At 42.9% G+C, this 12,198-nt stretch overlaps 1 protein-coding gene across 11 annotated transcripts in view; it reads left to right on the forward strand.

The window, feature by feature from the left end:
* gapvd1 (GTPase activating protein and VPS9 domains 1) overlaps positions 1–12,198 on the forward strand; it is a 28,053-nt gene that overhangs the window by 5,641 nt on the left and 10,214 nt on the right. For 5 of the 11 annotated variants that reach the window (XM_076104296.1, XM_076104298.1, XM_076104300.1 and 2 more), the window contains exons 2-14: positions 1,055–1,274; positions 2,132–2,399; positions 2,509–3,081; positions 3,177–3,260; positions 3,354–3,488; positions 4,191–4,383; positions 4,960–5,040; positions 6,585–6,742; positions 7,062–7,191; positions 7,298–7,423; positions 7,586–7,759; positions 10,315–10,464; positions 11,671–11,805. In XM_076104296.1, the coding sequence (XP_075960411.1) occupies positions 1,090–1,274; positions 2,132–2,399; positions 2,509–3,081; positions 3,177–3,260; positions 3,354–3,488; positions 4,191–4,383; positions 4,960–5,040; positions 6,585–6,742; positions 7,062–7,191; positions 7,298–7,423; positions 7,586–7,759; positions 10,315–10,464; positions 11,671–11,805 (2,392 nt within the window). In that variant the 5' untranslated portion in view covers positions 1,055–1,089. Of the gene's footprint in view, positions 1–1,054; positions 1,275–2,131; positions 2,400–2,508; positions 3,082–3,176; positions 3,261–3,353; positions 3,489–4,190; positions 4,384–4,959; positions 5,041–5,326; positions 6,207–6,584; positions 6,743–7,061; positions 7,192–7,297; positions 7,424–7,585; positions 7,760–10,314; positions 10,465–11,670; positions 11,806–12,198 lie in introns of those variants that run through there. The other 6 variants (XM_076104299.1, XM_076104301.1, XM_076104297.1 and 3 more) reach the window with 5 other exon arrangements.

Consider the following 12,198-nt stretch of genomic DNA (forward strand, 5'->3'; position numbering starts at 1 on the left):
TGAATAATTGCTTGTGAGATTATTTTGTTTGTTGATCTATTGCAGCACCCAGGAGGCTATTTTGTTTCTCATGTGATAACGATCAGTTGTGTCTTGTGAAGAAATAAATCACGTACTGAATGTTTGTTTGTGGTATTTCATTGAAATGGTCTTAAGTTGACCTGTTCTTTACAAAAAAATTAAAATCTATCACAGTGATCGGAGATAAGTATTAACTTTGTATTCTTGGTTTACCCAGAGAGTTCAATGTGGAGGCTATCATTATGTATTTTAAATCTGTATAACCAATTTGATTTGTCAGACACATCAACTCTAGCGCTGTGGTTGTCTGTTAGCTTGTGAACAATGGCCCTGCCTTGCTGTCATTCCCACTCTGAGGCCGTTTTCTCCAGTCTCGTCTCGTTCTCCCAGAACCATAACTCCACTGTTAAATCTGTCTTTGCTGTGTTTGCAACCAGCCACAAAGAGGCTTTTGTGAGTATGATTCACCAATAAATCATTCAAATTTCATGCCCTCAGCTTGGTTCGTATGTCTTGGCTGTGTATATCTGGAAAAAGGGAGAGGGATTTGCATATTCAGCTGTTTGGCGTCTCCCGAAGCTTGTGAAAAGCGTGCTTTTGTTGTTGTCGTTGGGCCAGCGTGTGAAGCACATGGAATGCAAATGATCACTTCACTTGCGTGACGCGAGCGTCATGTGTGAGCTAGCGTTCAGCCAGCCTTTACAGAAAAGGGAACCACTTCCTGCTTCTCCTCTAAATACAGCTACTTTTAAATGCAGCGTAGCTCAAATACAGAATAATGATACTGTTTGAGAGGTTGGGCAAGTTAGACTACTATAGTAGCCTAAATGTCAACAACTTTCTAGGGTTCATTGGAGTGCTTGGTAACAGACAAATACACATGCTGGACAGTCCCACAACAGAACAAAACACCTGACATTTATTTTTCTTGCTAATGTGACTTTGATCCAACATTTGATGAAAGGTTATTTGAGCTCTTGATCAGTTTCAGCACCACGTATTCACCTATTTTACCCTTTTTTTTTTTTTTCAGGTCATTTACCTCTCTGCTAGTGTGAGCTGGTGAAGATGGTGAAGCCAGACATCCACACTCTGGCCCACCACCTGAAGCAGGAGCGGCTGTACGTGGCATCGGAGAAGCAGCTGATCCAGAGGCTCAACAGTGACGTACTGAAGACGGCTGAGCGGCTGTACCGGGCCGCATGGATCACCAAGCAGCAGAGGATCAACCTCGATCGTCTCATTCTCACCAGGTCAGACCTGCCATCATCATTCACTCGGGCCTTTTAAAAAGGAATAGATCAACCTTTTGGGAAATAAGCTTTCAAAAAAGTGAGATGAGAAGATGGATTTTAATGTCATGTCTGTGCATAAAGTACAGAGCTGTAGCCAGGTTGTGATTAGCCTTGCTTAGCATAAAGATTTGAGCCAGGTGGCTAACAGTTAGCCTGTCTCTCTCTAAGGTTAAAAAATATAAATATAAAATACCTTTTAAAACTCATTGATGTCAACAGAAAGCAGTTTTTAATGAAAGACAGCAATATACAGTAAAATACTGGTAAATGCAAAACTTCTCCTTAATCACTACTAAATTCAAATGCTACAAAGTTTTTCAAATTTAAGGATGTGGTGAGCATTTTCTAGAGATGCATCGACACTGATATTCGATATCGGTCCGATACTCAATTAAGTGAATCAGGTATCGGTGACAATGTGGCGATCTGGATCCCAGCATTTTCTGAATGTAAACTCTATTGTGCTGGTAAGATCAGTTTTGATACTGTATGCTGTTGTTGTGTGCGCTTGGCCCGTCACAACAGTTTAGATCAGCTGTCAGTTGGAGCCTGCAGAGCAAGTGAGACCTTGATCTTTGAGCATACAATCTAATGCTTCTACTTGATTGTATGTCAGTCAGAACAAGGTTGGATGATGTGTCGTCTACCACGTAGAAAAGCTGTGATAAACCCGTTTATACCCGCCATGGCTGTAAGTGGGATGAGATCTAGTTGTCTTAGTGAGAGGGAATTAGAATATATACTGATCGTGTTTGTTGGTACGCAAGGTTTTATATCTTGGACATTAGTAATAATGGATCAACTCTGTTCTACAGTGCGGAGGCCTCTCCGGCTGAATGCTGCCAACATGCCAAAATGCTGGAAGACACACAGTTTATTGATGGCTACAAGACTCTGGGCTTCCAGGAGACGATCTATGGCGAGTTCGTGGCCAGGTTAAGGGAGAACCCGAGACTGGTGGCTTCCTGTCTGGTGGCAGGAGAGAGGCTGAACCAGGAGCACACCCAGGGGGTCACCTATACAGTCTTCACCTCACTTTATGGCAACTGTATCATGCAGGAGGATGAGAGCTACCTGCTACAGGTCAGTCAGCCCGTACCTGTCTCTAGTGTTACGCATTTGTGAAACAATTTTAAAGCCTCAAAGTAACGTGTTTTTCTCTGGTGCACCTGTCTTTCTTGCCAACTCCCAGGTGTTGAGATATCTGGTTGAGTTCGAGCTGAAGGAGAGTGACAACCCTCGCCGCCTTCTGCGACGGGGAACCTGTGCCTTCAGCATCCTTTTCAAGCTCTTCTCCGAGGGCCTGTACTCGGCCAAGCTCTTCCTCACCGCCACCCTCCACGAACCCATTATGCAGCTGCTGGTGGAAGATGAAGACCACCTGGAGATCGACCCAGCCAAGGTGACGGAGCGCCTCACTCCGGCCCAGCAGGAACGCTTTGGAGAGAAGGGCTCCGAGGACTACAAACAGAGGGTGCAGGCAGCTGTGGAGGCCAATGAAGCCAAGCTGGTAACTCTGGTCAACAAGTTTATCGGGTACCTGAAGCAGAACACCTACTGCTTCCCCCACAGCCTGCGCTGGATTGTGTCGCAGATGTACAAGACTTTGTCATGTTTGGAGCGTCTCGAGGTGGGCGAGGTACGCACCATGTGTACAGACCTGCTGCTGACCTGCTTCATCTGCCCGGCTATAGTTAACCCAGAGCAGTATGGTATCATCTCAGACGCCCCCATCAATGAAGTGGCCCGCTTCAACCTAATGCAGGTTAGTGGCACAGCGAGTAATCCTGTTAACACATCAAACACGTGGGAGGCATTCTACAGTAAAGAGTCATGTTGCATATTTTTGTCGTTACACAGGTGGGGCAGCTTTTGCAGCAGTTGGCCATGACCGATGATGATGCAGACCCGAGGCGGAAAAGCAGTTTGTCCAAATTTGATAAGGTTTGTGAACCATAGTAATGGTTCGTTAATTCCAACCCGAGCGCAACATATTTCTCCTCGTACTAATTTATGCCTCTTCGTCTCTGTCTGCAGAGTTGTGTCGCTGCCTTTCTGGATGTGGTGATTGGAGGAAGAGCAGTCGAGACCCCACCCATGTCCTCGATGAACCTTCTTGAAGGCCTCAGTAGGACTGCGGTCTATATTTCACATAATCAGCTGCTCGTGCTGGTAGGCTCTTTTGCAATTCATATCCAAATGTATCCTTAGCTACCATTTTGAAGTTTGAGTCTTTATGTACTGCCACCCTGTTGCAGGGTTGAACTTTAGATCGAGGCATTCTAATGTTTTTAGGTACTCCCGACAGACTAATTTCACTTTCTGCATACATTTACAATTACTTCAAAATGTTCCAATGTAGAGTTCATTTACAGGCGCCGGACAACATAACATACAAATCTGTGCAGTAAACATCCTTCTGGAGATGATAAGCATGTTTGTCTTTTTTGTGAGACTAGGGATGTTGATTCAAGCGTTAATTATTCAGGCAGTTTGTAGTAGTTGTTATCTTGTCAGTGCACATGTCTTCCAGTCAGTTTAGTTTGTTTGATGCAATTGGTTAAACAGAAACCACAAAGCAGAAATTTGTCTAGAGTGAAAGCTCATGCATTAACCTACCTCATGACTCGGTGTGACTTCAGTGTACAACATGTTTTTCAATACATTGTGTCGTTTATGTCAGGACATAAACATGGTTTATTTGTCTATGAAATCTGTGTTGCTTTTGTGTTTATTCTTTCCTTCCATTCAAAATGACCTTTGACGTTTTGTACCAGACACAGTTTAGGTTCACTCAGCCTTCCTCAGAATAACTGTCTACTTCTAATGACTGATTTATGGTCTCAATAATAACGTTTCTCGCTTCCCCGATAGGTGGACTTTGTGCGTAACGTGATGGCAGGGGACCACCTTCGGGAGGAGGATCACATGGCTCTGGAGACCCTTGTTGCCAACGTGCCCCAGTCTCGAACTGTGAAGAGCAACAGTCTGGAGCTCACTCCCTCCAACACCCCCCAGCTCTCCCCAGCTACCACTCCTGCCAACAAGAAGAACAGACTCCCCATAGGTACCTCCACCTCTGTGTCACTGCCACTTTTTATAGAATAGACGTATTGATGTGCTCAAAGTGACGCAACCTCTTGTAATTTCCCGATATGAGACATTTTGCTTTATAGGAATATCCCAATTTGAAACTAGAAGTAGAAGATGAAAGCATAATATTTTGCCTAATGAGAAGCATAATAAACAAGTAGAGTTGAGTGGTGATGACTAGTGAAAGGCCTGTGTTTTATAGGAAGCTAATGAGCTTCTTCTCAGCTTGTTATGAAGATAATTAGCATGGCCTGGATTGAGGCTCAATTACAGAAATGACAACCAATTAAATTACCAAATATAAATGAACTAATTTTAATTGGAATGGATGGAAAAGATGCATAGACTACCTTCATTAGCATACTCATGACAAATGATGCTGTAGCAACTCCCCCTTAATTAGAACTGAACCACTAGTGCTTGCTACTCTGAAATATGACGTTGATACGCACGGTCTTGAGTTGATACTTGTGGGATGTACTGTGTATTCTTTCTTCAACCCCCGACTTTGTCCTCTTCCTTTCCTCCTGTGCTGCCACTGAATGACCAGGACAACACTTAGCCGCTATAACATCCTGGGACCCCACGACCACCGCTCTGTCTGCTCACATTCCATTAGTAGCCCCTTTTGGTGGGTAGCCTGTCAGTCGTGTTAGGGTTGGAGAGGACTTAACCCATGCAACTGTTTTCTCTCCAACTTGCGTGTTAGATAACACTCGTGTAGTTCATGCGCTTAACGGCACAGTAACCTTCCCGCCTCACCACTGTTGCATAGCACTGCTGCTGTCGTCCATGTGCTCTCACCATGCTTGCTTTGCCTCGCACAGTGCTTTTGCTCATTATTAGAGCTACAATGTTTTTCAACTCATTTAGTTTTCTACGTTTTTTTTTTCCCCCCTTTTTGCTTCCTCATTCAGCGGATTATGGCTTTTCATTACAAGGTAGAGTGGGGAAAACATCTATCTTCCACCTTTCCTCCTTCTGGTCTCTGCCCAAGTTGTGGTCAAAATAAAAGAGACACTAGCGCAATTACTTCCCACAATAACTGTAGCTCTGTGGTGGTGTGGTTGTGTTCTTATTATAACATATGGCATCCGCTCATGTCAGATAAAGTAAGAGTAAAACAAACTATAGTGATAATATCAAGGATTATGTTGGTTTCTTTGTGTTTTTAAACGAATTGGGGGATGTGTAGTGTTTCATTTTCAGATCTCTTAAAAATTCTCAACTGAGATAATGTTGTTATTAAAGAACGTGGGATACAACCAGCATACTCTTCATGTTCCTCAAATAGTTTTATCCCAATACATAGTTTGATGGAAGCATTGTTCATAAAAAAAAAAACACTGTTATTGAGAAGGGAAAACAATTCAGGATGGGTGTAATGTTGTAAATCATCTTATGATTGAGTACCAGACCCTCCCCCCCCCAGGCAAATTCAGAACCCCAGTGAACTTGTATGGGAACTGGTCCTGTACTTAGTTCTTCTTTTTAAATATATCTGGTGGATGGAGCTACATAATCAATGCTGTACGGGTGCAAAAGCTCCAGAAACACAGGGCTGAAATATGTCGGACTCGTCTTAAGAGTGGTATGAATGTCATGTGTTTCATTATGTTAGGCCTGCCATTTCAATCCTAAAAAGACATTGTGAAAGCACATCAGTTGGTATTTCAACATGCACAGAATACCATGTTCGAGCACAGGACATACCAAATGATATCGATAGTGAACATTATGTACAGTGTTTTAGAATGTCTATATTCTAGCGTTGCGAAAATCATTTTGTTAAAAAAACTATGCCTTTTGTTTTTGTATCAGTTCAACCAATGAGCCTTTTAATTAGTCTTTATTATTAACTATCTAACATCTAAATACGATACATACATTTGTCTTTAATGTCACCAACGTATAGCTACATAAAGAAATAACTGGAAATCAATCAAAAGGTTATTTTGACATTTTCTTTGTGAAACCGATAAAGTCATTATGACTTTACAGCTCATTTGCAAATCATTCTCATTACTTATGAATTTAGCATTGGTGTGACATCCCAGATGAGCGTGTTAGTTCTCCAGTTTCAAGCTTTAGGCTCGAGCTGTTCATTTTCACGAATAATGTTTGGTTGTTTATGGAAATATTACAGTGGTTTCCCTACTAATTCCCACCAACCAGCAGCTGCCCGTAGCCGCAGCCGTACCAACATCGCCCAGGAGGGGGAGGCAGAGGCCAGCTCCCAGGAGTCCATACAGGAGCTGATGCCAGAGGAGGTGCTCGTGATTTCACTCGGAACTGGTCCTCAGTCTGTCCCTGGGATGATGTCAGAGAATGAGGTAATGTGACTTGAATTAATGTACTCATTTGCAGGAGAGATGATGATGTGATAAATTCAATACCATATCTTTTCCTGTCACTGAAGGGGAACACGACTTCTCAGAGTCGATGGCATGCATTTTGCAGTGCTTTGTGTGTGCTTGCAATGTTATGCAGTTGTTAGGAAACCTTGTATCTCATGTTTAACGAACTCCCTTATCCAACCTCAACTGAGATAATGTCGCTAGCAAGAATGACTCAAAGCAAGTTAGTAACAAACGCAAGATATATTTATATATATATATATATATATATATGTGATTTATTTTCATCCACTAGGTTTTGAACCTGCAGTTGGCTGATGGGGCCCAGGGGGAGGGCCATGCTGATGATAATAAGCTGCACGGTAAACCAGACAAAACCCTTCGCTTCTCCCTCTGCAGTGACAACTTGGAAGGCATCTCGGAGGGTCAGTCTGCAGTCTGAAGACGCATAAAGCTACACAAACAATTATCAAACAAACTATTACCTTGTGCATGTTTTTATTTATAATTTTTATTTATTTTTTACCACAGGTCCGTCCAATCGTTCTAACTCTGTGTCCTCTCTGGACCTGGAGGGAGAGTCTGTTTCTGAGCTGGGAGCCGGACCATCAGGGAGCAACGGGGTGGAAGCTCTACAGCTTTTGGAGCATGAACAGGGTCTGTGTATATTTCTGTATGCTGCTAAAAGGCTGTGTTGGAAGTATAAATATATATTTTTCAGATACAGCAAATTTGTAAACGGACAAAAGATAAGAAAGCTTACAGATGAAAGTCCTTCATGAGCAAGCCCTGTCTAACATACGTGCATGTTCCCTTCAGCCACCACTCAGGACAACCTGGATGACAAACTGCGCAAGTTTGAGATCAGGGACATGATGGGTCTGACGGATGATCGGGACATCTCCGAGACGGTCAGCGAAACCTGGAGCACCGATGTGCTCGGCAGTGACTTTGACCCCAACATGGATGAAGATCGGCTGCAGGAAATAGCAGGTTGGGCTCGGCTTATTTAACTTACTTTACTTCCTGCATCAGTAAGCACATTGATTGATCCACACAGCCTACGTGATCATTGCCTTTTTATGAGATGAATTTGCCACATGTAGGGATCTTCCCTGACTGTTGATTAAGTAGCGTTAGGGAAATGTCATCACCTTGTGGTATGTGGGTGAAATAGCATCGCAAAGCAGGTCATCGATTCACCCCAGGTTCTATGAAGAAATGCACCACATGCCTTATGGCACTGCTTTTACACCTTCTCATGAGTTTTCTTTGATCTAAAAAATGTTTTGAATTGCATTTGAGTAGCTAAGACACACAAGTAAATGTGATCTGAAAGAGATGATATAGGCCAGTGTTTCTAGTTGTTTTCATCGACATGGTTTAGTACAATGTTATGTATTTCGTGTTTAGGGAGGTGTATGAATTTTTTCTTTTTGCAGTGGAATTTCCTGTCTCACTGCCAAATCGTAGCTTTAAACAATGCTTAGAATGAGTAATACAGTTACAGTATATTTCAGTTTTTCATACCTTTTTAATTATATAAAAAAACAAAACTTAATTGAATTATGATAATAACTGAGGATGAAGCAGAAATGACCAATTTCATACTATTTGTCTGTTTTTATTCTACTGCCACTGACTTTTATTTTTCAATCTTCCAATTGATAAAATAGACTAATGAAGTGGACGCATAAACATAGAAAATGGAAAACAAGTTATAGTCCAAGTATCTCTGGAAGTAAATCCTGAAGTTTGCATAATCACAGTAGCTACTAAGTACATGCGTAATCACAACATTCTGATCTACTGTATAAGATAAACACCTTCAGTAGAGAGTTATTCAGATCCTCCTGTCTCCTCTGCCTCAGTCTTGTTCTTCACAGCCTTCCCCCTGCCCATCTCTCTCTCTCTCTCTCCGTCTGTCTCTCTGACATTCACTCAGTCCCTGCAGTCTTATTGACCTTGGTTCCTTCTCATTTGCATCCACCATTTTTCATTCTTCGGAATATGGCGTTGGGGGACTTTTCCATCATTAAGTGAATTTACAGCGATTTCCTTATGTGTTTTCTCCAAGGGATTGGGTTATGAGATGCACATTAAATATCCATTAATACCTCATTATCCCACTGATAAGATTACCATGATAATGAGGCAGAAATTCTAATTGTTTCACTTCTTGTTGTGCCACTCATTTAATCATCCACCTGAAAGACAAGTACTCTGCGCCCCTACCTTGAAGACTGTAAACACGGACAGCGGGATAGTGCTCTCCCACCGCCAATGAGAGCCCTGCCCCCGCCAACATCAGAACACACTGTTGCCCGGGTGCTGGCATGCATGCGTGCTCATGGTGTGTGTGTGTGTGCGCCGTGAAGTGGAAGCGTGACATACCAGGGGGCGTGGCTACCACAGCTCGACTTTTTGGTCTTGAGCCTTGGCCACTGACTCCCACTCACACCTGCTAGCTCCTCCGCATTCTTCCGCCTTGTTAAGCCGCGGCTTCCCAAATGGAGATGGAGGGACACCGTGCTGAGGACATAGTGGGCGGGTGGGCTAAGCGGTAATTTGGTTGTGAGTAATGCTAGGCTTAATCAACAGCTCAAAGTCATGGCCCTGGAGGCCGGGGGGGGGGCAGGGTGAGATATTACCATTAACCTCTGACCTTTGGCACAGTGGTGTATGTGCCTGTGGGTCCCAGCGTGAAATGCACGTGACCTCCAACTCTCTCTGTGTCTCTGTATGCAAAGCTCACTGTCTTTGAAGCCCCATCCACACAACATTCAGAGAGGGTTTTCTAGTGTTTTTGCTTATCTCAGGACATTTCACAGTGTTGTTTAAAAGTCAGAGCTGAAGGCAAACCAGTAAAAGTGATGGAACAGGTTTTATTTAAGATATTGCATGTGAAGCCAATCATTCGGTACCATACAGTGCTGAAACAAATTACTCGTTAAATTGATAAGTGGATTAAAAGATAAAAACGTATGGATTAGTTATTTCAGTTATTCTTCTGGTCCCAGCGCTCATATGTGAGGATTTGCTACTTTCCTTCTGTTTTTACATCATTGTAAATTTGATATCTTTGAGTTTTGAACAGTTTCAGTCAAAAAAACTATTTTAAGATTTCACTTTGACTGCTCAGAAGTTGACATTTTTTTACTATTTATTTAATTATATGGCCATAATGATTAATTTGTAAATAAAAAAAAATGACTCATAAATCAGTTGATTAAAATAATAATTAGTGGCATCCTTTGTACTATATCGAATATTTTAAGGAATGAAACAATAAGTGTGAACATGCACGCAACTCAAAAATGTCTACCTCGTGCCAAAGGCATATTGTCTGTAGTGGTATTCTCAATACGATACATCTGAATAATTGATCAGAACTAATTACAGAATATGAATCAACACAACCAGTAGAGGCTTGGTAAAGTACGAAAAGGTGCCTTCGAGATGACTTTGTGACTATAGAGGTGACTTCTTACTTTTCTTACTTAAAGCTGGTTCATGCTGTGGACGTCTCTTTCTCTCTGTGCTCCCAGGGGCAGCTGCGGAGAACATGCTCGGCAGCCTGCTGTGTCTTCCTGGCTCGGGTTCAGTGCTGCTGGACCCCTACGGCTCCACCATCTCGGAGACCACAAGCGAGGCTTGGAGCGTGGAAGTCCTTCCCAGTGACTCAGGTAGGGAGCCAGGTTTGTTCTGTTCGACTGTTTGCTTTGGTTGTAGTCTCGATTCTTACACTTCATCTCCGTGACGGTCTCGCATGTGTGCTCGCATATGCACGTGTGTCTATGCGTGCGTGTGTATGTTTGTTTGATATAGTGGGGGTTGGGACACCAGGTGTGGTTGCACGGCATTCCATACCAACAATGTGTGAGTGCATCTGTCATTGTATTTGTGTGCACTAGCCTGTCTTTCAGGGCAGATCTGCGTGTGCCAGTAAAAAGCAGCTTAGGGTTTCCTCAGAGGGACCACCAGGTGTGTGTGCACCTGTGGTGGAGCAGTGGGGAGGGAAGCACCTGCAGCTGTCCTCAGTCAGTTTACATGGTGTCAGTTTTTCATCTGGTGAGACTTGGCATTGAATTTCTCCATGGCTGGTGTTTATGTATTGTTATGACAATAGTCACACAGGTTATCAGTTTACGTCAGTCAGTGCAAATCCAAATGCATATACAATGTTATAAATCCTAGATTGTCTGTTCTTTCAAATAGAACATTCAGTCCCAACCTGTTATTAATGAGATATTATGTGCTTAAGTCCCCCTTTTTAAAAACCTGTGTTTTGGGAAAATCAATACTGCTTTTATTAACAGCGTTAAGTGTTCCTTTCAAAACCCTGGGCCTTATGTTAATTGAGGTAGTACAGCATTCCAATATGTGCAGAAATGACATGCATGAGTGTCTTGATTGCTTTTTGTTCCGTTTGCTACCCCTGTTCTGCTCGGTAATAGCGCGATCGGAGGCTTGCTTGGAGTAGAACGCTTGTTTCATGGCTAGGCAGCAGAAAACTACACTCTGAAGAGCACTTCACCAGCACATTATTACTAACGAGCATGCAAATGAGTACTGCTGTTAGTATGGAGCCTCTGGGTTCCACCCAACAGCTCCATTGGGTAGCCAAAGAATTGGCCGTACTAGGTTTATGGTTTGGTTTGGCTGTTATAAGACACGATAATGTATGCTTTGTTTGATTTCATGCATATGTGCACACTTGGTTTCCCAATGATCGTAACAGAGGAGAGGGAGAGAATGACCATCGTCTGTTGCAAACTGCCAAGAGTTTCTTTTTAGATTCATCCACACTTCAAGTTAGAAAATTGCGCACTCTTTTCTTAGTCTTTTGTTTTTTAAATAAATATATCTACATTTTTTCTTTCCTTTTTTGGGTCCACTTCCAGAAGCCCCAGACCTGAAACAGGAGGAGCGTCTGCAGGAGCTGGAGAGCTGCTCGGGGGTTGGCAGTACCTCCGATGACACGGAGGTCAGAGAAGTCAGCTCGAGACCTAGCACACCAGGCCTCAGTGTAGTCTCAGGTATAAATCTAATCTCCACTCGCCCCCATCTTCACTCCCACTCCTATCAGTTCTTTTTTTATTTTTTATTTTAGTCCCTTTTGTTTTTCTTAAATTGACGACTGGTTAAATACACGTTCGCACCCTCCTTGAGTCTGTGTAGAGCAATCATGTTGTTAACCAGTGTAATGGGACAGTGTGTGTTTTTATTCTTCTGGATGGCACTGGTTATTGCTGGTTTGTCTTTTCCGTGGGCTCAGGTGAACGTGCTATGTTGACACGCATGAAGTAGTATCCTAGATTAAGAAGCCAGCGGTGATGTTCGTGGCTCAGCTCACAGGAAAACATCCCGCGGGATCTGGCCAATAGATAGTCTGCATCTCATGATCACTCTTATCTGTATCTTTCCCCTTA

The sequence above is a fragment of the Anarhichas minor genome, unplaced genomic scaffold (genome assembly GCF_050575085.1).
Source record: "Anarhichas minor isolate MPS153535 unplaced genomic scaffold, ASM5057508v1 ptg000030l, whole genome shotgun sequence".
NCBI classification, from domain to species: Eukaryota; Metazoa; Chordata; class Actinopteri; order Perciformes; family Anarhichadidae; genus Anarhichas; species Anarhichas minor.